The sequence below is a fragment of the Chinchilla lanigera genome, unplaced genomic scaffold (genome assembly GCF_000276665.1).
Source record: "Chinchilla lanigera isolate Chin_1 unplaced genomic scaffold, ChiLan1.0 scaffold00073, whole genome shotgun sequence".
NCBI classification, from domain to species: Eukaryota; Metazoa; Chordata; class Mammalia; order Rodentia; family Chinchillidae; genus Chinchilla; species Chinchilla lanigera.
In genome coordinates, this window is record NW_004955474.1 from 6,367,721 (window position 1) to 6,394,918 (window position 27,198).

At 45.2% G+C, this 27,198-nt stretch overlaps 1 protein-coding gene and 1 long non-coding RNA gene across 2 annotated transcripts in view; both read left to right on the forward strand.

The window, feature by feature from the left end:
• Positions 1 to 26,675, forward strand: part of Hpse (heparanase) — a gene marked incomplete in the record, with an annotated part of 26,929 nt that extends 254 nt beyond the window's left edge. Inside the window, 12 exon segments of the mRNA XM_013502790.1 lie at positions 1 to 172; positions 6,831 to 6,976; positions 9,003 to 9,128; positions 14,597 to 14,770; positions 16,228 to 16,396; positions 16,884 to 16,931; positions 17,416 to 17,509; positions 18,111 to 18,217; positions 19,257 to 19,371; positions 21,606 to 21,724; positions 22,866 to 23,012; positions 25,141 to 26,675. Coding sequence (XP_013358244.1) covers positions 1 to 172; positions 6,831 to 6,976; positions 9,003 to 9,128; positions 14,597 to 14,770; positions 16,228 to 16,396; positions 16,884 to 16,931; positions 17,416 to 17,509; positions 18,111 to 18,217; positions 19,257 to 19,371; positions 21,606 to 21,724; positions 22,866 to 23,012; positions 25,141 to 25,300 — 1,577 coding nt within the window.
• LOC102029506 lies at positions 1,111 to 3,396 on the forward strand. Its single transcript, XR_263597.1, has 2 exons — positions 1,111 to 1,163; positions 2,784 to 3,396. It is a non-coding gene; the product is annotated as an uncharacterized LOC102029506 (long non-coding RNA).
• Positions 26,676 to 27,198: the final 523 nt, after the last annotated feature.

Genomic DNA, 27,198 nt, shown 5'->3' on the forward strand with positions numbered 1-27,198 from the left:
TGCTGCTCCTGCTGCTGCTCCGGCCGCTCGGGGCCGCGCAGGCCGGGGCCGCGGACTCGGTGCCGCTGGACTTGGCCACCGCGCGGCCGCTGCGCTCCGTGAGCCCCGCCTTCCTGTCCTTCACCATCGACGCCAACCTGGCCACCAACCCGCGCTTCCTCGCCTTCTTGGGGTAAGCACGGGCTCCCGCTCTGTCCCATCCTGTCCTCTTGGCCCCTGTCCTGCGACCCTCACCGGCCGCGTCCCTCCCCTCTGCAGTGAAACTGTGCTCTGGGGTGTGGATGCTGCCCGCGGCAGTCCTCCCGCGGCCAGCTCCCAGCCGCTTCCCCTTCCCCATTCATTCAGCGCAGGCTGGCTGAGCCAGCTGAGCGTACTGAGGGAGAACTGCGCCCAGAAGGCGCCACCTGCGCACCACCTGGCCAGGAGCAGGCACCCGGGCAAGCGCTCCTGAGGGCAGGAGCTTTGGATTTGCCTTGGGACACATCCAAAGGGTAGAGTGAGGACACCGGTGGTTCAGATGTCTTCCTTTAAACTATTAGGATGAGGGCTGGGGATTTAGCTCAGCGGCACAGTGCCTTCCTGGCAAGCGCAAGGTCGTGAGTTCGATTCCCCGTACTGGAAAAAAACCAACAACAAAAAAAACCAAACTATTAGGATGATGGTATTTTTTTAAAAAGTTAGATGGGAAAGGTGTCAAAGGAGAATAAGTGTTATTTCTCTGAATTCTTTCAGTAACCTAAATATTAGATAAGTGAGACACAGGAGCCCATAGCAGTGACTCACAGAGCCCCGGGGAGAAGCCGTCTCTCCAAAGTGAGCTGCCGAGTGATGCCGCCACTTTATCAGCCGTGTGGCAGGTTTGTGGCTCCCACCCATCCGTGTAGACTGACCCTAAATGAGGAGCTACAGGGCCAGCACAAAGTCACCCGGGGCCCTGGAGCCTCCAGGGAGGACCGCACCTGCACAGCCTGGGCAGTCAGACCACACACCTGGCCCCAGCTGTGTGCGGTAGGGCTGGGTGACTTGGTTTTTACAGGTTTCTCAGCCACCTCTGACAGAGTGGACTTTCTAGAACCTTCGTCTGGGAGACGAGGGTTTGATGAGGTCATAAGTGTTTGACGCAGTGTTTAGAGTTTAGCGTGATTGTTTCTTTCTGGGGAATGGTGAGTGTTTGGTACTGTTGGCCACTTTTCTGTTTCTTTCGATGATCCTTAGCCCGTCCCTTCCCTGTGGCAGAAGAGAGAGAATTTCCCGCTGGGGAGGAGCCATCTCGGCCTTCCCCGTAGGGGTAGGAAGCTGACCCAGCGGTGGTTGGCGGATGAGAGAGAGACAGGCACCCTGGACCCCGGGCATTGGGGGACGATTGCCTTCCTGAAAATGGGCATGAAGTAGATGTCCACTGACTGAAACGTGAGGCCTCAAGTTCAGGCTGCAGGCCGTGTACACCTGAGCCCAGGAAAGAGAAACACCTGCAGGAGGCTTTCAGTGTCCAGGCCCGATCGCTCAGCGGAGGAGTCAGCCACAGTGAACTCGCAGCCCACCTGAACACGGGGACCTTCTAGTCTGCAGGGCAGTGAGAGCTATGCCTTTGGTCCTCCTAGCACGTCTCCTGGCTTCCAGCACTTTCCTCCCTCTTGCCCCTGTGCTTGCTAAAGACCAGAGAGCACAGAGGAGCCCAGAACACAGGGCAGGCAGTAGACATGAGTGTCTCTTGCCTTGTTTTGTTTGTCTGCTGCGCTTTTCCTTTTGCCTTACTGCCTCTGCAGGCTTCTCTCCAGGGCTGGCCCCTGGCCATTTGTGGCCCCTTTCCCTGGGGGACGTCCTCCACACCTGCTCCCCAGGCCACCCACCAGTCCCTGTCTCCCTGCTCTTAGCTAAGACAGAAGAGGCAGGAACTCCCTCTCCCGACCTGAGACTTTGTTGCAAAACCAGGGCTGAGGTCCATCTTCTCAGGGTGGCAGCGCAGCTGTGGGGTGGGCAGCCATGTTGGGAGGTGTCATGGTTGATACACTGTGTGAATGTGAGAAGTTTAGAAGTTTAACTAAGCAACTCAGCAGGGGGCCAGGGTCCTCACTTGGTAAACATCCTCATCCTGTGCAAAAGGAGGGGACAGAGATGGTGTGAGTGCTACACCCAGCCTAGGGGGCCGGCAGCCTGCTTACAATATAAGGGAGGAAAAGAGGCTTGCTCTTCCCTCCATTTTGCTCTTGCTGCTTTTGCTGTCTTCTGTCACCTCGAATTGTTGCCCTTCACCATGCCACCCTGCCTTGGAGCCAGCTAATTACAGACTGAAACCTCCACAAACTCGGCTAAATAAACTTTTCCTTTTTTTTTGTCTTTTTGAGATAAGGTCTCACTATGCAGTTCAGGCTGGCCTTGAGCTCACTTTGGAGCCCAGATTGGTCTCGAACTCGCAATGATCCTCCTGCCTCAGCCTCTCAAGTGCTGGGGTTATAGGAGTATGCCACCACGCCATCCTCCTGCCTCAGCCTCCTGAGTGCTAGGATTACAGCCGTGCACCACCACGCCCGGCAACCTTTCCTTTCTTAATTTTGGGCTTCGGGTATTTTGTCTCAGCAATAAGAAAAAAGTAACCAAGACACGAGGCTACACTAAATTTAATGTCTGTGCACTGCAGAGGAAAGCAAGATGGGTTTTTCTCAGGTCCCCAAAGCGAAGGTGTGTGGATTGGGATGGCACATACTGAAGTAGTGAGGAAGGTGAGGATGAAATAAGTGGCAGTGCTTTCTGAGCCTGTGTCTCTTGCCGGGCCCTGTTCACAGCTCCTCCTGGGTGCCAGTGCATTCGGGCCTGGCTACAGCCCTGCGGATCTGTTATCATCCACATTTTAAACATGAAGAAACCGAGGCTCAAGGAGACCAAGTAACTTGGCCATGGTCAGCCAGGCGGCGAAGGAAAGCAGTCTAGAACCAGACTCTGGTCACGGGGACACTGTATGCAGAAGAAAGCAAAGCAGATTTTCTTTCAAAAGGAAACAGGACAAGGCACATGAGAAAAAAAATCATCTGGAGACAACTTGAGCGACCAGTGTGATCAAAGGAAGCACTAGCATGAGGGTAGGAGGGATCAGAGCTTGAATTTCCGAGGTTCTCAACAGAAGTCCGAGCATATCGAGGCGGATGGCTTCACTCTAGCTTCCCAAGGTGACAAGTGGGCTCTTCCGCATCTGTAGCCACAGAACTCAGAGTACACAAAACTGAAATGCCAATGATGGAACAGTTTAGAGCAACTGAAGAAGAGCATCTTCTTATTCTCTCTTCCCGAAGGGGGCCTTAATCAACAGCCCATCAAACGGCTTCCTTAGCCTGACTTTATGCAGAATCCCAAGAAGCCCTGGACCTAGAAATAGAAAGCAAAATAAAATATAATGTGAGCCTCGTATGCTAGCACATCTGTAATCTAAAATTTTCAAGTACACCGATTCCAAAAGGTACAAAGAAATTGGTGAAATGGTTTAATAATTTTATCCAGCTCGGTAGATCCAAACTATCATCATTTCTGCGTGTGATCAATATAAGCTACTCCTGAGATGCTCAGTATTGCTTCTTCTTTTTTTTTTTTTTTTTGGTTTTTCTCCAGTACGGGGAACCGAACTCACGACGTTGCGCATGCCAGGCAGGCGCTTTTGCCACTGAGCTAAATCCCCAGCCCCAGTATTTCTTCTTTCAGACCTGGTATTTGACTGCCTAGGCCATGAACTGCAGCTCAGCAGCTCAGGCCCCTGTGTAGCTGGTGGCTGCCGTTCCAGGGAGTGCGGCTGTGCTTCCCACCCACAAACACAGCGCCTCTCTGTGCACGCCAGGCGTGGAGCGCAGCCTGGGTGTGGAAACCGTGGCACGCATGGGGAGAGGGGTGCTGCATAGCAAGAGTGTTAGTGACACGGTCCTGCTGGCTTTTGTCAACCCGATAAATACTCATTAGAAATGAATTGCAACAATTAGATTCAGCTATCTTCATGGGCAAAGTAGCCCTTCGTATTTGGAAAAGCATGTGTTAGCCATGGGAAGAGCACATTTTCATAACTGACGGAAAGAGCAACAGATCCTCCATGCATCTGCTGCTGGCAGAAACAGCGACCGGCAAAGAGAGACCGAGGGCTGAGAAAAGTCCCGGTCTGACGCCTGGCTGTGCTCTTGGTGTTCCCCAGCCTTCCTCTGCACCCCCAAAGCCCTTGGCATGGCGACCCTGCTCTGTCCTCTGTGCTCACACGGGGCACGTCTCCGCAGGCGCCCTCTTCCCTTGTCACTCCTTGAGGACAGGCTGCGCATTCTGCCGGAGTTCAGTCCTTTTTCTGATCCTGAGGGCAGGCCTGAGGTGCTGGCCCCTAGTTAGAGCTGTGGTTCAGATCCCTTGACTCGTGACCTTGGGCAGGTTTGCTTAGCTGCGTTTTGTTGAGGTCCTTGGTCTGTAAAGTGAGGATCATAACAACACCCATTACCTTGGGCTGTCCTGAGACTTGGGAAAAATCCATGCAGTGTGCATGAAACTCTCCTCTCGGACTCAGTGTTTATTAGAGGTGGTTGTCACAAATCCACCGGGAGGGTCTCATCCAACGCTCCTTGTCATTGCGTGCTATCCCCTCCTACTTCTCCTATCACCTTCAAGTCCCACCGTCATCTAGATGACTTCAGGTCCGCCCGAGTAGTCTCTCTGTTTCTTCACCCACACCTTAGTTGTAATCTTCACCCAGTGTTGCAGTGGAGTCAGCTTGTACGAGCTCGGGAGGTGAGCGCTTTTCTTCTCCGGCACCAAGGGACATCACACTGCTATCTTGAAACCGGCCACGGTGGGAGCATTCGTAGCGTGGACGCTGGCCATCACTAATACCCGGGCACCTCTCTCCCGTCCCTGGCTGGTCAGCACCTGGCCTCACTGCATTCTGCACAGCCCAGCCCGACTCCCTGCGTGACTAACAGCCTTCTCACTTCTGAAAACTTATATCCCGGCCTTGTTACACCACAGCTCCCTGGCCTCAGTTCCTTATGGTCAGATAGTTCCCACAACCGCCTTTTAAAGTACATCCACTGGGCAGCTTCTGCTTTGCTCTGCTGTTTCCTCATCTGATTTGGGCTTCTTGATTTATCGTTCAAACCCTCTTGCCATGGTAACCCCAAGCCCCTGCCCCATTGTTTCTCCTGCCGAAATTCCAGCCCTGACTTAGGCCAACCCTAATTTCTCCTCTTGGAATCCCCAGGGAGGACCCCCCAATCTGGAAAGGGAAAATATTTCTCAATATTTAGTGCATTTTAATAAACCGCCTCTGCTTTTTGTGTCAAAGGTAAGCAATTTACCACTGAGCGCAAACGTAAAGACGCCTGCAGGGTCTTGTTCTCCCAGAGCACTGTCTGGAACGGGAAAGGCTGCAGCTGCTGTCGTGAGTTCTTTTGTTATTTCCGAGTCACAGCGGTGCTGGGTCCTTTTCCTTTCCTCTTTCCTGTATATGACTGAAATACTGCACCTCTGACCAATTCGTCTTTTTTTTTAGGAGTAGGAAAATTTATTGGAGCAAAGGAATGGGAAATAGGAATGGGGAAATGGGGGGTAAGAATAGCTCCTGAGACAGGTGGGGTCCTGCATGGATTGCCCCCAATTTCTTTTCTATGGCAAGTTTTGCAGCTGCATTAAATCTGGTTTTTGTCGGGGAGGATCAATACTGTATTCTCAAAATATGAAAGCATTCCACCGCACAGAAGAGAAACAAAAAGGTCTTTTACACCAAAACTTTGAGGCTTGTGATTTCCTTTTGCAGCAAGAGCTGCTGTAACATTGGGTTTTAATTCAGTGTTGCCCACAAAGTAATCTTTGGCCTCTCCTTGCCCTTTCGTCAGGTGGTCTACCTGGTTCATTTCCTTCAAGGTATTTATTAAGCACCAGCTGTGTGCTGGCTGGGTCTCTGTCCTGGAGAGATTGTGAAAAGCCAGACATTCACAGTCTCTGCTGTCAGTGTAGGGCTGGGGTAGATAGGAAACCAAGGAGACGCAGGACAGCAGGTGCAGAGTGGCGAATGCCATGAAGGTGTCAGGCAGGGACATGCAGTAGGGAGCCTCCCACACGCTCCAGTCCGCACCTCTGCGGACCAGACACCGGTCCCCAGGTATCCAACCCAGGCCACCTTTGGATGCCACAGCTCCTTTTCCAGGTGCTGGTTTTCCCCCTACTTCCTGAAGAGCACTGACCTCTTTGCCAACTGTCAACTGCAGCCAGAAACCATCCACACAAACCCAAGTACATCTGCCCTGTCATCAGACGCATTCAGCTGCTAATGACCAGAATGGAGGCCTGGCCAAAGCGATCCTCTCTGGGGACGTTCCTCATGCCAGCTTTGGCGGTGTTAGGGGTTGTAGTCACTGGCTTCACTAACAGCTGAGGACGGACCATCTTCTCCCCAGCCTAAACGTGTCTCCTGAGTGCCAGACGCACGCGGCCAAGGGCCAGGTGGAAATTTGGCGTCAGTAGCCCGTTGGCATCTTCAGTTCTACACAACTGAACCCCTGTGCCCCTTCCGCCTTCATCTCCACCTCCAATCTACACCCATTCCTCATCTCAGCAAGTGGTGCTTCTGTCTTCCAAGGTGCTCTTCAAGAGTAACCTTGAGACCCGCCGCCCTCCCCGCAGCGTTCAACCAAAGACTGAAACTATTCTTTCCATACATAAATCTGTCTCGACTTTATCCACCACTTTCTAGGGTCCTCAGGCAAAGTAACTGCTGGCGGTTAAGAAATAGGTCCTCCGGGAGAAAGGAAGTAAAAGTGCTTGGCTGAACTGCCTTGGAAAAAATTACGAAAGTTCCTTGCTTGTGTTCTTCGCAGTTCTTCCAAGCTTCGGACTTTGGCCAGAGGTTTGGCTCCTGCGTACTTGAGATTTGGTGGCACCAAGACAGACTTCCTCATTTTTGACCCTAAGAAAGAACCAACCTTTGAAGAGAGGAGTTGCTGGCCATCTCAAGTCAAGCAAGGTGAAACTTTTTAAGGGTTATATGTTATTATTAACTTGGATTCATCCTGAGAGTATTTCAGAAATGTGTTGCTGTTTATACCTAACAACAGATTAAAGGGTTCACGGGTGAGTGGAGACAGTTACAGAGGAAGGAGTCCGGGGCAGGTTTCTCCTGGTGTTTACCTCCCAGGCAAGGTGTGCTGGGCCGGCTGAGAGCCAAGGGTGCTATAAATAGAGCAGGGTACAGCCCAGGTGGAGCTGGTGGAGGAAGCAAGTGGGTAGGAAGACATCAGACTCAGGAACTCCTCCAGCTGCGGCACACAGATTGGGGAATGTGTGCTGTGCAGGTGGGATGTGGGGAAAGGTCTCACAAGGAGGCGTGGGGTCACTCTGCTTCTAAGAGGGATTCCAAGAGTTGATTGACTGGAAGATGTTTCTCAGACTTCACTGCCTCTGCGTATCACCTAAGGAGAGTTTGACAGTTTGGTTCTCTGGGTCCCGCCCACTCTCACCTTCTGACGTTAGCAAGCTTGTCTGGTGATTCCGATATTGCAGGTCTGGCTCTCCTAAGAGTCCACCCTAGGGAGCCAGGAAGATGTGTTCTGCGTCTTTACAGGATGTACTTGATGTGCTGTGAGACATCAAAGGGAAGCTAAATCCTTTTCTGAACAATTGCTAAGTACACCGCGTACCTCCTTGAGCATAATATCCATATTAATGAGCTGTATTTAATTATTCTACATATCATGCATTTCCTTCTATTGCTTTTCTTCAGGAAGGATGTATTTAACAGTTAGTCAAATAGTACGCCAAAACTGGCAGAGAAGCCCACAGAAAAAATAGAAAAAGGTAGGAGGCTTGTCTTTGAATAAGTGCGCTTAGACTTGGCCCTCCCCATCTGCTGCGTCCCCAAGGTCTCATAGGTTCAGACAGGAAACTGCCTGCTCAGCAGTTGTCCCAGCTGGGATTATCCAAGTTCCTGTGAACCATCCTTGGAGACATGGGTCGGGCAGTCAGAGTATGCAGCTTCCCAGGAAGAGAGTCACAGCCCCTGGCCAGCCCTGCTGTCTTGTGATGAAGAAGTGCAGGCTGCCAGGCAGGGTGGCGGTGGTTTCCAGTGCATGTGTTATAGACCAGGAAGTTTGCATGATACCAAGTTGAAATGGAGAGAAATCAGTAACCAACTAGCAGAGTGGTGTCTCGCTTATCATCCCAGCACTTGGGAGGCTGAGGCAGAGGATTTTGAGTTGTAGGCGAGGCTGAAGTACATAGCAAGACCTTGTCTCAGAAACAAAAAGCTGGATGGAGTAGTGCCTGCATAGAACCTCAGTACTCAGAGAGGCTGAGGCAGGAGGATTGCAATTTTGAGCCCAGCCTGGGCAACTTTGTGACAATGAGACCCTGTTTCAAAATTAGAAAGAAAAGAGAGAGAAAGAGAGAAAGAGAGAGAGAGGAAGAATGAAAGAAAGAAAGAGAAAGAAAGAAAGAAAAAAGGACTGAGGGTATAGCTCAGAGCTAAGGCCCTGGGATCGACTCCCAGTACCATCAAGAAAATTGTGTCCTACCTTCATTATAGCAAGAGGAAATTCCACTAAGGGCATACATCCTCTGAGTAACAAATGCCTCTGTATTTTGAAAGCAAACCACACCAGAACTGAACAATGTTTTCTTCATTAGGTTCCTGGTAACTTCAAGTCTCTTAGGAGGCTTTTGAATTGTTAAATAACCTGAAGTCATGTCTGATGTTCTGTGTCCAGTGGATGCTGAATATTTCTTTGAAACCTGCTCTTTGGCTTTTTTTTTTTTGTACTAGGAATCGAACTCAGGACCTTGTGCTTGCCAGGCAGGTGCTTATGCCGCTGAGCTATATCCCCAGCCCTTTGGCTTTTTCTTATGTGGTTAGTTAGCAAGTTTAGCACTTGCTGTCACACCTGATAACTAGAACCTCCTGCTTCACTAATATCACATCTAATCAAATCGGTGTCCAGTATTTCAACCTTATTGCTGTGAAAACAAATTCTCTAAGTTCTCTCTTCCACTTGCAGATTTTTGCAAATCCAGGTCCCTCCCTTCCAAGGTGGAGAAAAGACTGCGCTCGGAGTGGCTGTTCCAGGAGACATTGCTACTCCGAGAACAATACCAGAAAAAGTTCAACACGACCACCTACTCAAGTAAGAAATGGTGATCCCTGGCTGGTCTTCCAGCCGAGCGCTTTTGGGTTTGGATGAGTTGGACTTGGGCTTGAATTTAATATGCCCTGCATCAGTCGTGTAAATCTGAATAATATTTAAATGCTGCCCAGAGTTACGGGGCAGGGCTGGGGTACAGCATAATGGCAGAACATGCTTGGGGCTCAGGGTTCAAAAACCAGCATCAGGGGCTGGGGATTTAGCTCAGTGGCACAGCGCTTGCCTGGCACGCGCAACGTCATGAATTCAATTCCCAGTACCGGAAAAAAGTCAGACAAGAAAAAAACAAACAAACAAACAAAAAACCAGCATCAAAAAAGAAGTTACTGGGAAATCTTGAACTCAGACTTCTTACTTTTTCCTCTCATCTGACATTTCTAGTAATCACACAGTGAGATACAGAAACCAACTGCTCATGAACTAATAATGACCCGTCCTGCTCTCAGGAGCTAGGGAATCAAGGAAAACATGAGTGTATTCCTCATATAAAAGTCAGATATGAAGGTATAATGGGAAACTTTGACCTCTGGCTGGAAATTATCCATTTTAATCCGCATGTCATAGAAGCATAGTTGGAAATCTACTAGGCTTAGTCTAGGTGCCTGGCCATCATAGCAACAAATACTTTGCATTTCTTTTTTTTTTTTTTTTTTTTTTTTTTTTTTTTTTTGGTTTTTCTCTGGTACTGGGAACCGAACTCACGACCTTGCACTTGCCAGGCAGGCGCTTTGCCACTGAGCTAAATCCCCAGCCCCTATAGCGACAAATACTTTAGAAGTCAGTGGCTGAGGCTGATGATGACTGAGTGACCAAGGGTCGTCACAGAGTGGAGGAGACAGCACACATCTGGCGTGGCGAGGACGTGTTGATTACACCGGCAACTTGTGCCCTAGACAGTGCAGGTGGGTCTCCGGATGCAGGTCCTCTTGGGTGGCCTGCTGTACCTCAGCGGGAGATGACAGAACAATCACAAGCATACAGACTCACGCTGTGGACCTGTTTGGCAGGAAAGAGCAGCAAAGGTGCGGCTGTAATTCTGGGTGTGACCGCAGGAAGGAGGGGGACTCCCTTATGACACTAATCATATTTACAGAGCCAGCGCTTCACTCTCCTGTCCCTGCCCCCCTCCTGGTCACTCAGCTGTTCACCCCAACACCCCGTTCCAAGGCTGGGCACCTTTCTGTCAGCTTCCATGGGGTAGCGCAAGGGGAGAAGTCAGCTCCACGGTTACTGTGTCACCTCAGTCATCCTCATTTCCCAAGGGCCTTTCTGTGCCCTCGTACAGTAAGATATGAATTTGAAAATTGAGAAGATAATTATTTGTGAGTTCGCTTGCTGTTTTTTTCTGTTTAGGGGAGGAAGCAGGCCGGGTGGTTCTCTCTCTCTCTCCTTTTTATTTGTATTAGGGCCTATTTGCAGTGCATAGTGATTCCGTTCATTGTAGGGAGGTACTGCACGGACAGAACACATCTACATTCTCCTTCTGCCCCCTCCCCTTCCTCTACCCCTTTAAAAGTGCAGCTGAGCTTAGAAAGGTATAGCCTTAACCCTGAGAGGTGTCAGTGGGTGTTAGTGCATAGAGGTGTGCTAATAGAATTTCAAGCTCCATAAATTCCAAGAGCATTTAGAAGAATGAAGAAACGGAGGAAGGGTAAGGTATCAGTTGAGTAAACTCTCTAAAATGCAAGATTTGAGCTGGGTGTGGTGGCACAGCCTGTGATCCCAGTACTTGGGAGGCTGAGGCAGGAGGATTGTTGTGAGTTTGAGACCAGCCTGGGCTACAAAGTGAGCTCAAGGACGGCCTGAACTGCATAGCCAGACCCTGTCTCAAAAAGACAAAAAATAAATAAATAAAAATAAATAAGTAAAATGCAAAACTTCTATGCTGTTTGAAAATGTAAGGGGGTGAGGTAACAACAGTGCTTTATATCTTTTTTTTTTTTTGTACCGGGAATTGAACTCAGGGCCTCACACTTGCCAGGCAGTGCTGTGCCACTGAGCTACATCCCTGGCCCCCATCTTTTTTTTTTTTTTTAATGGTTTACTAGCAGTTTTCACCCACATTGTCTAAACTTTGGTGTCATGGAATAGGGATAAGGTGGGACTATAAGTCCATAGCTGGGAGTCCTGTGGGATAAAAATATTTTAAAAGTATTTTTCTCAGGGCATGTTAGAATTGTGGGTGTTTTGTTTGGAGACAAGGTTTCACTATGTATCCCAGGTTGGCCTCGAATTTACAGCAATCCCCCTGCCTCAGCCTCCCCAGTGCTGGGATCCCAGGGGTTCGCCACTACACCCAGCTGTGAGAACACTTTTGTGTACATAATGATCACATTTATCGTGGGGAGTTGGTAGATGGACATACCACATCTTCATTCTTTTTCTGCCTCCTACCCTCCCACCCTTCCTTGCTTTTTCTACCTTTTGGTCCCCTTCCATTTACAAAAGCTCTATTTCCGTTTATTCCTTTCAATTCTGTATTTTCCATCTTCTTTCCCGCCCCTTGATCTCTTGTTCCCCTTCCCATTTGAAAAAGATCTCCCTACTTCTTCTTATCTTTTCTTTTGCTCTTTGTTTATATTTTGGATTTCTCATGTGAGAAAGCATGCAATATTTAAGCCTGTGCATCTGAGTTATTTCACAATGTTATGGATAAAGATATCGCCTCTGAGGGTCAGTGGGGGAGCTGGACCGGGGTCTCAGGGCTCATAACTCCAGGCCATGTGTGCTAGCTCCTGCCACTGTGACACTACCCGAGATAATCAACTTACACAGAGAAAAGCTTCGTTTCAGCTCTGGCTTTGGGAGTTCCGGTCGGTGATCCAGTGGACACATTTTTGTTCACGCTCCATTGGGGGTGCTGGGTGACAATGCAGGGAGAGTGTGGCTCGGTAAAACTGTCCAGCTAATGGCCAGGAGCATGGGGTGGGAACAAGCCTGGGGCCCTACAGTCCCCTTCAAGGTGACCTAAAGACCCCAGCCAGGCCCCTCATGAAGGCCGCCCACCTCCTTCTAACACAACCTGGGGGCCAGGCCATCTACCACACTAGCCTTCAGAGGGGACGGACATGTAAGGTCCACACTGGCCCAGTGCAGGGCACAGCCTGGCTCCATGGCGTGTCTGCCTGCAGCCTCGTTATAGCGGAGCACAGAAGTCACCCTGTGGCACTGCCACCAAAGAGCTGTGTGGTGTCAGGCGAAGCACTGACCTTGTTTGCATCTCAGTTTCTTCATGGGCAGAAGAGGGTGGGGGCTTGGAGTGGGCTCAGTGTTCCAAAGGCCCGTGCTACTGGGCATGGTGGCACACTCCTGTAATCCCAGCACTTGGGAGGCTGAGGCAGGAGGATCTCTGTGAGTTCTAGACCAGCCTGGGCTACAAAGCTAGCTCAAGGCCAGCCTGAATTGTATAGTGAGACTCTGTCTCAAAAAGACAAAAAATTAAAAAAATATAAAAAAAATAAAAGCCCATGCTGTCCACAGCTGTGATTCTACAATCCAACAGAACCCAGGGCCATGATACCCGGGAGCTTCTGGGACCTGAATGCCTGTTACTCCTGATAGCAGGTGGCAGGTGACACAGCAAACGTCTCAGCACCCTGACAGCTTGCCAGTGTCTTCCTGCTCAGCAGTCTCTTAGCAGGCATTTTATTTATTTATTTATTTTTGTCATTTTTGAGACGGGGTCTTTCTATGCAGTTCAGGCCATCCTTGAGCTCACTTTGTAGCCCAGGCTGGTCTCGAACTCACAATGATCCTCCTGCCTCAGCCTCCCGAGTACTAGGATTATAGCCATGTGCCACCATGCCGGGCTTATCAGGCATTTTATTTTATTTATTTATTTTTTGGTTTTTTTTTTTTGGGTACCAGGAATTGAACTCATGACCTTGCGCTTGCCAGGGAGGCGCTGTGCCGCTGAGCTAAATCCCCAGCCTCTGTCAGGCATGTTAAACCAAGTTTCACAGTGTGGTCATCCAAGGGATCCAGGCTGCAGATTGAGAAGCAAGACAGAAGCAAAGCCATTCATAGAGCAAAGCTATAGAAGGTGGCCACATAGGTGGAGGTTTTTTTTAAACTAAGAGAATTCAGAGTAAATTTCTGTTTAACAAATGACTAAAATATCTGTGCATATCACAAGGACTTATTATGCATATGATAATTGACCTAAAGGCAACACTTAGAATTATATTGTTGCCACTCTTAAAAAATAATTATAGATAAGCTAATGGTCTAAAAAGCAGAATACGGAATTTCAGGCTCTTATAGTATTTAGTGCCTCTATAATTTTTTTTTTTACAGCATACCTAGGTTATGAGAAAAACCTGAGTTTGATTGCTAATGTGCTGAGTTGAAACAACTCAACAGTGATAGTTCTTGTTATGTCCCGCAGATGTTTTCCCCTGGCAAACTTAGAAGATCCTTCAATGTCCTGGTTTCTTTTGTTTGTTTTTGTTCTGTTTTGTTTTTGTTTTTTTGAGACATGATCTTGCTGTATAGTTCAGTCTGGCCTTGAACTCACTATATAGCACAGGCTGGCCTTAAATGCTCAGCAGTATTCCTGCTTCAGCCTTCAAAGTGCTGGGATTACAGACATACACCACCACACCTGGTAGTGCCCTGTGAATAAGGGGGTATGGTTGGATTTGAATTTCAGGTAGATAACAATAATTTGTTTCTTTTTCAACAGTATTTTCCAATCCTTGCATAATACATATACTAAAAAGCCATTCATGACTTATCTGAAATTTAGATTTAACTAGGTGTCCCATACCTTTGTTGCTAAATCTAGCAACTGAGAATTTACTGTGGTTTTGGATGGTGGCTTGGAGCATAGTTTGGGAACCACATCCCTATAGGCCTAGAAACAGACAGCTCTTTAATGTAAAATTCCGGGGCGGTGGGTTTGTTTTTTGTTTTTGGTTTTGTTTTTGGTTTTGTTTTCCAGTACCGGGAATGGAACTCACAACCTCCCATTTGCCAGGCAGGCACTGTGCTGCTGAGCTAAATCCCCAGCCCCTTATTTATTCTAAATAAAGTATATCTAGGACTTTTAAATGGTCTTAAATATAATTCAAATTACCCAAATATTTTGTCACTGAGTTGTAAATAGAGATGTTTAGGTTATGAAAAGTGAATTCCTGCTACTACTCACAGGCTGGCCTAGGTGGATTATGGTTTCCTCTTTGCCTGTGGTAACTTGAACAAAACCCAAGTGTTGGACCAGAGCTGCTGGAACCCTCCATGAGACCCCCATCAGCTGAAGTGATGAAGGCAGATGGATTTTTTAAATTTACCTGCCCAATTTTGCTGTCACTGAGACATGCTTATGGTCACTCATTAGGCCTGGAATTCCTTCGATTTAACAGCAGAAATAGTAACTCACCAGGAAGAGTCAATCCAGAGCTGTCCTCTCTGGTGCCCACCTGACACTGAATGTGGTGTGTTTCTTGCAGGAAGCTCCGTGGATATGCTGTACTCTTTTGCAAATTGCTCAGGACTGGACTTGATCTTTGGTCTGAATGAGTTGCTAAGAACAGCGGATTCCCAGTGGGACAGTTCTAACGCCCAGCTGCTCCTGGACTACTGCTCTTCCAAGGGCTATGACATTTCCTGGGAACTAGGCAATGGTAGGTACCCCAGGAACATTTCCTTAATAAGGCGATTCCCCAGTGGCATTATTTGTGCCTACTTGTGGGTTGTTTTTTTTTTTTTTTAATATTAGCAAATATACTTCAGCCTGGGCACATCCTTATGAGTGCTCAAGGCACAGCTTTTTTTTTTTTTTTTGGTTTTTCTCCGGTACCGGGAACCAAACTCACGACCTTGCGCTTGCCAGGCAGGCGCTTTGCCGCTGAGCTAAATCCCCAGCCCCCAAGGCACAGCTTTTGGAAATGCTTATGGGAGAAAACACCTTAGTATATTCTGGGGCCTATTGCTAATCCCTGTTTAAGTTATGTTTGAGTTGGGGCAAACTACTGCAGTCAGAAACCTCCCCAGCTCCCAGATTCCCTTGAGATTCTCAGAGTCTCTTACACCTCTTACAAGTGGCAGGCTGGGCTCAGCAAATGCAAACCACGTAGTTTGCTTTGCTCTTCTTTTCCTTTCCCTGTTTCTCAACTCTCATTTAATCTCACCAGCCCCATCACAACCTTCAGTAGACGCTCAAGCTATCCAGAGGCTGCCAATATAGAATCCTGCCTGGGTCAATCTCATAAGTGTCTCTTCCCTCACTCTTTTTTTGGCTAGGTACTTACTTATAAATTCTAACTAATGTATTAATGACTTTCCATGTTCAAAATATTGTTATAGTACTGTATCAGCCACTGAAACGATATAAAGTGGAAAATGAAATGTAGTAATGGATGAGCACATGCTATATGCCAGTTACTGTTCTGAGCATTAAATGTCTTGACTTTCCTCAGCCTTTTAAGAAAGTAAATTCGGGAGCTGGGGATTTAGCTCAGTGGCATAGGGCCTGCCTGGCAAGTGCAAGGTCATGAGTTCGATTCCTTGTACCAGAAAAAAACAAAAACAAAAAAAAAAGTAAATTAGGTTATTAAATAGAACCAAGTGTGGTAGCACACACTTGTAATCCCAGCACTTTGGGAGGCTGAGGCAGGAGAATCGCAGGTTCAAGCCTAGCCTGGACCATACTGAAATTGAAAAAAGGAAGGGGTGGAGCTGGAGACATTGCCTATCTCAAAATCAAAAAATTAAAAAGGGCTGGAGGGAAAAAAAGCCTGGGTATATAACTCAGTGCAAAAGCCCTGGGTTCAATCCAAAGTACTGCAAACAAAATAAAACAAAAACTGAATGTAGACTATTTTTAAAATATATGTTGGTTTAATATCCTCATTAATAACATCAAGTTGTTTAATACCCCCTCCGCCTCAGTTATATAATTAAAATTTTTATTTTCTAGAATATCTTCTTTGTGAACAAAGGTTTGACCTTTCTTCACTTTTAGTTACATGATTTCATAATTTGGAAAATGTTTTGTTGTGTTTATATGCTGGAGTATGTTTGCTGTTATATAAAAACTAAAGTTAGGCAAGTGATTAGCATGAGAATTGCTGCTTTTCAGAACCTAACAGTTTCCGGAAGAAGGCTGGTATTTTCATCGACGGATGGCAGTTAGGAAAAGATTTCATTGAGTTGCATAAACTTCTACAAAATTCCACTTTCAAAAATGCAAAACTCTATGGTCCGGATATTGGTCAGCCTCGAGGAAAGACAGTTAAGATGCTGCAGAGGTAAGAGCTAGAGGGAGCAGGGCTGGTTTTCTTTCTTTCCTTCTGCCTTCTTTTCTTCCTTTCTTCCTTCCTTTGGGGCAGGGGGTCTCACTGTACAGTTCAGGCTGGCCTCACACTATGTAGCCCAGGCTGGCCTTGAGCTCTATGAGTTCCTCCTGCCTCAGCTTCCTGAGTGCTGGAATTACAGGTGTGCCATCACCCTGGCAGAGCCATTTTTCTTAAAAATAAATGTTCCTGTCTCATGGAAAATCACAACAGCCCACATGTTATTAAAGAGCTGGCCACCTGACTACATGGTTTGCCAAAAGCAAATCCATTGGCTCAGATGACCAAGGGTGCACTGATGATGAAATCTGCTATCAGAATTAGGAAGTTTGTATTTGAGCTTAATATAGTAACCACTCACTTTTGGGGAATCAGATTCTTGAGCAACTTTTGTGCTTATGTAGGAAGACTCCTCAGTAACACAATGACATTTTCATTCTAGCTTCCTGCAGGCCGGCGGAGGGGTGATAGATTCGGTTACATGGCACCAGTAAGCGTCTCTTGTTCTTATTATGGGGAAAGAAAAGCTACTTTTATTCATCACCAGGTCTCAAACACTTATTTCCACTCAACTGCTAATTGGCTTCGTAGTTCAAACAAGAAACAATATTTCAAGCATCATTGTGCTAGAATTTTAATATTAATAAAACAATTTAATGTTATTTTTAAGTAATGTGGTATTTTATATAAAGATCAAGGGACATTACCTTTAACTCATGGTATATAAAAGTAGCTACGACCAATTGCTTGCCAAAGAGAGAGGAGTCACCCAGGAGCTGTGGCCAGTTTCCAATTGTTTGGAGAAATGACCCCTTCCTCATGTCCCCTTCCCTTTGGTGCCTCTGTGGGAGAACTTCCTGCTCTTTTGTTCACGATGGAGAGGAGAGGAGAAAAGCAGGAAGGAGAAAAAAGTTGAAATGGATTTAAAAGCAGAAGTAAACCTGTTTTTTTTTCCTGAATATTTTCTAATACAGCTACTATTTGAATGGTCGCATTGCTACTAAAGAAGACTTTCTAAACCCTGATGTGTTGGACACTTTCACTGTATCAGTGCAAAAAATTGTACAGGTAATAGTCTTTAAATACTTTTCCTGTAAACACAGAATCCTTATTTTTTATAGTCTAGTTACTTGTAAATTCTATAGGTGTGTACACTGGCGTTTTTTTCTAATTTTATTTATTGTTTTGGGCTTTTTGAGATAGGGTCTCACTATGCAGTTCAGGCTGGCTTTGAGCTCATTTTGTAGCCCAGGCTACAATTCCCAATGATCCTCCTGCCTCAGCCTCCCGAGTGCTGGGATTACAAGCGTGCCCACGCCCGGTGCAGTGTTTTTCTAATTTTAGAGGCTAAGCACTATATCCTCTTCCTCTTTAGTTTCTTTCTCAGCATTGGCTTTTACCCAGGTATATTGATTAGAAATTAAAAATAAACCCAATAGCCTTTCAACAGAACTAGTTACAGATCATAATAATGAGTTTATTTATATTCCTTCCATACCCTACTATTCCAAAAAAGATAATTTCCCAGGACCTAAGTGACTGTGGACACATTGTGTAGCTCTGTTGGACAGATGGGTGTGATGGTGCGCGGGTTTTGAAGGCTGTGAATCTTCAGCACCGTGGTCGGTCAGTTTATTTGCAGTTACCGTGGCGACCTTTCCGTTCCCAGGTGGTGAAGGAGACCAGACCCGGCAAGAAGATCTGGTTGGGAGAGACGAGCTCTGCGTATGGGGGCGGGGCTCCCCTGCTGTCCAATACCTTTGCAGCTGGCTTCATGTGCGTGAACCTCACTGACTCAGGGACTCCTTCCGTTAATGCCCGCCAAAAACAAGGTCAAAGGCAGCTTTGTGGCGAACCCCCCAACCCCAAATCGCGCCAGAATTTGCAAGAAAATGGTTGGGTTAAGCTGGTTGGACATCGTTAACAGGTTTTGCAAATGAATCATTGTAATAATGAGCTGGTTTAGACATCTCCGGTCTTAATTACAGCCCAAAACATGCCACGGAGTCTTTCCTCTAGCAAAAGTTCATTGTAAAAGAATGCGCTTAGCACTGTGGCTCTGAGAACTATACTTACTGCATGCGCCTGCGTGTAGATTCCCAAGAAGATTAGAACCTCAAGTCTGAGGTCACACTAGAGGGACTCCCCAAAATTTAAACATCTCCTAAGTCACCTCAGCGTGGAACGCCACAAGCTTGATTGCTTTACCTGCAGCCTGCTTATACTGAACACGCAACTGTCCCGCTGTCTTGGTCGAGAGTTCCGCAGTGTCACCCTGAGAGCTTGCTCTTTGTCCCCCTCCCCATGCTTGCTGACACCAATTTAGAATAAAGCACAGATCCTTTATGCTCGGGAGGGCACGAGGAATAACGAGAACAGAGATACCGCTTTGCCATTAGCTGAAGAGTTGGGCAGGTGGGATGAGCTGAGCCGTCCATGACACCTTACCTGAGACTCTGCTGATTTAGTGTTTTGCCCACTGCAGTCTTCTGACTGCAGTCTTCTCTTCGGTCCTCACACACTGCACGTGTTAGGGTGGGCTGCAGAGTGAGAACTTGTCTGTGGGGCTGTCTGCTTTGTAGCTGTCGTCTTGGCCTGGATGGGAGAGTCCTCGGGGCTCTGCCCTCAAGCTCAAGTGTGGGACAGTGTGGAGAGTCCACTGCCACACTTAGTGGCCGTTGCGCTTCGTGGCTTAGTTATCATTAACGCCACACTTCTGGGTTTCTGTAGGTGAGCAAGGAAGGATAGTGTGTAAGTAGCACGGAGTGCTTTGTGTTTTCAAACCTGAACAAAGCTGGGTGTTGCTCTGTCCCAGGTGGCTGGATAAACTGGGCCTGTCGGCGCAAATGGGCATCGATGTGGTGATGAGACAGGTGCTCTTTGGTGCTGGAAACTACCACTTAGTGGATGAAAACTTCAAACCTCTACCTGTGAGTGACTGCTAATTCTCTGTTTCCACGGATAGATAGAAGATCTGGGGACCCTTGGTTCTAACCCCAGGGAACAGTCAGTCCTACCCACAAGTAGCCTGGCCATGGGAGGATGAGTTGAGAGAAACCTTAGAGACGATCCTGTCGAACATATTTGTGTCTCAAGAGAAGAGATCAAAATCCGGGAGTAATTTACTAACATGTGGGCCATTTGCAGAATGCTGTTGGTATTCTTCATAAAGGGATGATTTGAAATTTTATGGCTCGTTTTACAAAATTACAATCTTGAATCAAAAATGTTTTGTGAAGTGAACCGAAGTTAAAATTGCTATTGAATCCAAAGCTCCATTTTTATGTCACAAAATCATAATTTATGGGGGCTGGGGATTTAGCTCAGCAGCACAGCACCTGCCTGGCAAGCACAAGGTCGTGAGTTCGATTCCCGGTACCGGAGAAAAACCAAAACCAAAAAAAAAAAAAAAAAAATCATAATTTATTTAACTTTATAAAAAGCCAGTACCAGCTGGGTGTAGTGGCATACACCTGTAATCCTAGCACTTGGGAAGCAAGAGGATTGCCATGAGTTCAAGGCCAGCCTTGACTACATAGTGAGTTCAAGGCCAGCCTGAACTACACAGCAAGACTTTGTCTCAAAAACCAAACAAACAAAAAATCCATGACCTATGTATTTATTTTTTAAAATAGTTGATTTTCTAGTTAATCATATTCAAGATATTTATGAATAAAATATCATTCTACCCTATCTCTAACAATACCTGGTAGTAAAGCAGGAAATGTAGTCTTTCATCCAAAATTGCACCTTAAAAATATGTATCTCTGAAAATTAAGATGGAATCCATAAAAAGTAAGACCTTGATTTGTATAGTATAAAATGGCATTTGAGGATATCTGTTTTCAACAAGAATTATTTGACTATATTTAGTTGTTTCATGTTTCTTTATTGTCTAAAATATTATTTATTCAAAATCAGAATCCAAAATTCATATATTACATTTGGTTGATATGTCTCTTAACTCTGTGTGTGTGTGTGTGTGTGTGAGAGAGAGAGAGAGAGAAAAAAAGAGAGAGAGAGAGAGTGTTATAAGGGATTGAGCCATAGCCTTCATACTGAGCTATGTCCCCATCCCAGCCTGTTTTTTGAGACAATTTTCTCTAAGTCACTATGTTACTCAGGCTAAGCTTGTAATACTTCTGCCTCAGCCTCCCAAGGTGTTGGAAAAATATGTTTAAATTCTCTTCCCTCTCTTTTATTCTTTGTACTTTATTAATTAAAGAAATTGAGGCTGGGCATGGTGGTGCACACCTGTAATCCCAGCACTTGGGAGGCTGAGGCAGGAGGATCATTGCAAGTTCAAGACCAGCCTGGGCTACAAAGTGAGCTCAAGCCCAGCCTGAACTGCATAGTGAGACCTTGTCTCAAAAAGACAGGAAAAGAAAAGAAAAAAGAAAAGAAAAGAAAAGAAAAGAAAAGAAAAGAAAAGAAAAGAAAAGAAAAAAAAAGAAAAAGACACTGGGTAATTTGTTCTATAGGGTTTCCTATGTTCTTGGTTTTGCTAAATTTATTCCTGTCATGTCATTTGCCGTGTTCTTCTGTTCCCCATGTTTCCTGGAAACCTGAAGCTTGAGCTTATTAAAAATTTCTAATTTTGACAAGAATTCTCACAAATGATGTTGCATTCTTCTGTCAGGAAGCACATAATGTCTGTCTCTCTTCTGGACTTGATAGCTAGTGATGATGATTGCCTAATCCATTACTTTATTAGGAGGACTAGAAGGTCTTAGAGGAAATTACTTGTTTCTTAAACAAACAAGCTTTATTTAAAAGCTATGTCCTTGTGTGTATGCATGCGTGTGAGTTGTGTGTCTGAGTTGTCCTTTGGGCTCTGCTTTGGGTTCTGGGATGAAAGACCACCAAGACTATGTACATGTTCTGAGGGTTGCGTTCTTGAAATATGCCTTCTACTGGCAATGGCCCTCTGAATTATGGAAACAGAAAACTCCAGGGATAGAAGGGAACAGCAAACAAAACAACTGCCCTCAAATTTATGGTGGTTACCAGCATCCAAAAAAAAAAAAAATATTTAAATGCCCTTAGAGTAGCAGCTACCCTTTTTGTAGAATACCTGTTCGTCTTCTGTTGGTTTTGTTAAAATAAGAATAAGAAAATAAGCAACGATCTCCTTTTGTCTCTCCTTCCCCACGCATCACACCAGGATTATTGGCTGTCTCTTCTGTTCAAGCAGCTGGTGGGCAGCACGGTGTTCACTGTGAGCGTGAAGGGCCCTGACCACGGCAAGCTCCGCGTGTACCTTCATTGCACCAACAACAACCAGTGAGTGTGAGACACCGGGAACAGCCATCGAATTTCAGTGTGGTGTGTCGGCGGGTGTCTCCGGGCTCTTCTTCCTGTTTTGTTTTGGTTTTTTATATTCATAGCGATATGATACCAGAATTTAACTTCAAAAGAACAACAAAAAATACAAGCATTGGTTGAATATGGGCATTGGCAGTCCCGCTAAGATTTGGATAATGATTTTAATGGTCCTAACGTATAATGGAGCTATCTCCTGAATTGTAATAAATAATAGTGAAATACAAGTGAAAGAAAGCAACATGATATTTATACAAACAATTCATTGAAGGGTTATGAGTGAATATAAATGTGAGAAAGAGTTAATACAAACAAACAGTTATCTGAACATACTTATTTCCTTGCATCATGTGATAAATTTACTAAAGAACAAAATAATCAAGAGAAAGCAAACAGGAACGATAGAAATCTTACTGTGAAAAGTTGCACAGCTGTAGAGTTGGAGATGCTAGACAGAATTTTATTGCTGCAACCTCTGGCTTTAGGTAGCAAAAGTGTTTCCTAAATCTCAGGGATTTTCTCTTCTTTTGACTTTCAATCTGTCCTTCCCAATAGGACCATACTAAAATACTATTTCTAGCATGAAAGACCACATAGAATTTCTGATTTCCAGTGCCTGACAGTTCTCTGAATAGGGCTCCTCTATGAGGTAGTAGGGGAATAGTTGGAATGGATACGTTTTGAAAAATGTCAAAGATGTACTTTTCTTATTTGTTCTAAAGCTAGGAATAGCTCCTGTTTGTACAATTCACAATTTGAATTCATATGAGCTGTCAAAATTTACATTTTACCATTTAACCTTCCTATATGTAAAAATGCGTGGTCTTTCTAGAAATTCAGCCTGGCAAAGGAGCAAAGATCTCAGAGCTCGGGCTCAGAAAACGGCAGTGGGAAGAACAACTTTTCAATGATATTTTCAAAATAAGACCACACAAGTGGGCTAATTATCTTTAACACGAAGGATATGAACAGGCCCCATCATCATTATGAATACTAATACTTAGTATCTATTACCCTATTTATAATGGATCTTATTTCCTTAAGTTCTTATTTCCTTAAGTTCCAGTAAATATCTTTACTGAGTTAACCTGTTTTCTTTTAGTCCAAAGTATAAAGAAGGAGATTTGACTCTGTATGCCTTAAACCTCTGTAACGTGACCAAGCGCTTGCAATTACCCTATCGCTTTTTTAACAAAGAAGTGGATAAGTACCTTCTAAAACCTGCGGGCCCGGATGGATTACTTTCCAAGTGAGTAATTTTCCTTGTTCATTTCAAACTTGGAATAAATCTATTGATGTTTATCAAAATGAGTTTGATAGGGAGCCAAAAAAGGTAAGTATTTCAGGTTTTAATGGTGTTTTTAATATTCAGGAAATTTATGTATGAATAAAAGCATAACTCAGAAATCCAAAGCAGAAGGAGATGAACACAAACTAGCTTCTTAAAAAATAGTTCACATCCATTCAATGCATTTAGATGATTAGCTCTGAAAAGACTTATTTCTTGGAACACAATCGCTAAACCAAAATTTACCTTTATGCCAGGCATGGTGGCACACACCTGTAATCCCAGGACTCAGGAGGCTGAGGCAGGAGGATCGTTGAGAGTTCAAGACCAGCCTGGGCTACAAAGTGAGCTCAAAGCCAGCCTGAACTGCTTAGTTCTCAAAAAAGAAAAAAAATATATATATATTTTTATATGATTTTTACTAGGGGCATGCAGGCTGGTATAGAATACCCTGCTATGTGACCTGGATGTGACTTTCTTATAACATTTAAATGGGGTTTATTAGCTAGAGTGAGAAACAATGGCCAGTACATTCTAGATGTATTATTTGAACCTGGTTGTAAAACATTTTGGTTTTTGGATTGATGTAAGCTTAAGACCAGCCTGGGCTACATAGTGAATTCAAGGCCATGAACTACATGGTCTCAAAAAGAAAAAACAAAAAATTTGGTCTTTAGGCTAACACTGAAATACATCTTATAAACGTACACACCCACTAGAGAACTGAGGATCATGCAGTCTTGCAGAGCAAGGCATATGAACATGTTAAGGGTTCTCTGCCGTGTGTGTTGGAGAGAGCTGTCTTCATCATGGCCGTTCTCACAGTGGTCTGTAAGAGGTGAAGATTTATACAGTTCTCCCCTTCTTTGCCCGTCTTGGCAAATGCTATGTGTGTGCTGTCTTCAGGGGTGTGTGAGTCTGCTTGTCCCGTCCTGTCCCCCATAGACAAGCATTATTAGCACCAGGTACTCTTCCTTTATTTATTTTCCCCTTTATTTTTTTTTCAAACTGTAACATGCTCCATTATTTATTCACGCCAGTTAACGTTCACCTACTACTTAATTTCAGTGGCTACACAGGACGCCGTGGTCGGAGTTATTAGTTTATTTATTTAGTTCTGCCCTGTTATTTTGTTGTTTCCTTGCAGCATGACGTGTCGTTTTCATTTTTTTCAGGAGCTCTCATCCCCTACCCCAACTAAGGGTCACGAAGAGGAAAGACCGGTTTCTATTGTTTCTGGGTTAGAGGCTGAGCTCTGGTTTCTGTAACCTAAGACACATCAGTAACAAAGCCATGGCTGTGCTGCAGGGGAAGCCCAAAGCTGTCGGCTTTTGTACTGACACCTATATAGCATAACAGTTTTTCTGCTGGGGTCAGGGAGGAAATGTCATGACCATAATCAGGAAACCATAAGCAAAAATAGGCTTTGGCGACATTCTAAAGTGATAGGAGTGTCTGTTCTGTGTGCATTTTTTTTTTCATTTGATGACTCAGGTTTTGAATTCCAACAGTGAAATACACAGAAAATAGACATTTTTCTGTTTTTGCCAAACAGCATTATTTTTTTGTTTCATTATAGTAATATACATTCTGCCAAAATGTTCTGGTAATGAACGAGGAGGGGAGTTAAATAGTTTATGGACAAATTGATAGGAAACATCTGTGACTATCATTTTAAGTTTAAGAAATTTACATTCTATTTCACAGGGATCTCAATTTGTTTTATATAAAATATTTTCAATTATTTTCCACCAAGTAAAATTGCCACAACTCCACAAGATATATCCTATTTCCCCTTTTTCTCCCTCAGCCACATTACCGAGCATACATATGTATGTTCTGTTTTCTGCTACGGGCCAGATAGTAAATATTTCAGGCTTGGCAGGCCAGGAGGTCTCTGTCCAATACTCTTCTCCACGGTAGCTCACAGATCACCTGGGTCAAATACCATGGACGTGGTAGGATACTCATTATATAACATACACTGCTACAGACCAAATTTTGGTCTAAAATTAAAAGATTACACAACACTTTAGTGTTGTAGGCTTGCACAGTGTGACTGACTCAAGTTTATCTTTCCTCTTTGCAGGTCGGTCCAACTCAATGGTGAAACTCTGAAGATGGTGGATGACCAGACCCTGCCGGCTTTGACAGAAAAGTCTCTCCGCCCAGGAAGCTCACTGGGCTTGCCTGCTTTCTCGTATGGGTTTTTTGTGATAAAAAATGCCAAAGTTGCTGCTTGTTTATGAACACGAAATGCATACCTATTTCAAATGCATTGATAAGAGTAAAGCAAAACTTGAGCTACAGAAGGCAAAGAGATCCGCTACAGAATTGGTAGGGGGTGCTTCAGAGACGTGGGGACACCCTCCGAGCTAGATGTAGCACAGCAGACTTTGGTTTAAGCAGAGCGGTGCTGGTGACAGTAGCTAATGATACCACATGGCAGACGTGATGCTTAGCATTCCGCATGCACTATTTTTAAGGATATGGAAAATGTATACAAACGCTGTCAGCATGGCCAGGAGACAGATACGTGGAGGATATAGTGTTCACTTTGAGAAAGTGTTGACTTGTTTTATTTTTAGGAACTGTTAGAAGCCCATCAGGTTCTTGGCATGCCATCTCTGTGGGCTCCCATGGGGAAATTTTACAGCCACAATCTTGAAACTGGTTGTGAGAGAGAAACTTCTCTCTGGGATCAAGGCCCAGCTGCTGCTCCTCTCCCCTCTGTCCCATTTATCTTTGCCAGTAGTAGTTTATGAGAGGACAGCTGGTTATATGTGAGTGCATCAAACGCTGGTGAAGATAATCAGAGGGAAGGGACTGTGTAAACGTCAAAGTTTCTGAATGACTGTAAGTGAGATTGATTTACCAAGAGGAGGACCCTTAGAGAACATCCAATACAGCATAGCCACTGGTTAGTGTTTAATTTTCCTGTGCTGTTCTCATTTCAATTGGGAAGTGTTGGGCTGCAAGTAACAGAAACCCTCATTCAAATGGCTTGGAAGATAAGAAAAGTTATAGCCCCACACGAGAGGTTCAACGAGGGCAGGGTCCAGTAGCCGGGTGTCACCAGTGAGCCAGGCTCCTTCCCTCTCTCTGTACTGCCATCTTGAGCGTTGGCTTCATTCTTGGCCTGGTCACACGATGACCGTAGGTATTCCCTGGGCTCCTTCAGACCTGGTCACAACCGGAAGGAGATGAGCAGTCTTTTCTGTTTGCTTCACAGGCCTGAAGAGCCCTTTCTTGGAGGTTGTCCCGGCAAACTCTTTTCATGTCCCCTCAGGTTGTATTGGTTAGGAGGAAATCACATGGCCATTTCTCCAGATGCTGCTCATGACCATGTAATGCCTAGGCCTGCTGCTGCGGAACTGGCTTCTAGGGCATCCATAGCTCTGGATATGACAGTTCTGTGCTTATCAGGGACAAAATAGTAACTTCCCCTATATTTTCATTGTCTTAAGGATTAATATTCTTCATATTTATGCCTGTGACTATCATCTCCAACCTAAGTACATTTATAAAACTAGAACTTAAAATTTGGATGGATCCATACTCTTAAATTTTATATGTAAGTGGTTTTTATATTTTCACATTTGAAATAAATTTTTATAACCTTAATATCACATGGCTATTCTTTTAATAAAGCTACAGCTTGCAGATTCCTACATTTGGGAACTTTGTTGCCTTTCACCTTTATTTGCTTTTCAGCCTCTCTCTGACACCGCAGGTCTTGCCCTTGAAGAAAGGGACCACTGGGCTCAAACACTTTCCTGCCTCGTTGCATAGATTCAGTCAGCACTGAAGTCCTGTCTTGTCTGTTGTCTGCTGTTCATCTGACTCTGCTTAAATTTCTTTAATGGTTCCTTATTTCTTATGGACACATGGGGTCTTCCATCAGCAGCAGCAACCTGTTTCACCAATCTTAGTTTTTGTCACCTGCCCTGGACTGTGGGTCTCTAAGTACCAATGGGTTGAGAAGTCCAAACACATGTGCTCTTGGACCTTTCATTCCTGAATCTTGTGTGCTGCTCCTTTTCCATGAAGAGAAGATGAACAGTCTCTACCTGCACTATCCTAATGCTCCTCAGGGGGACAAGCTCTCATGCTTACCCAGGAAGATGTAGCTCAGACATCAATTTCG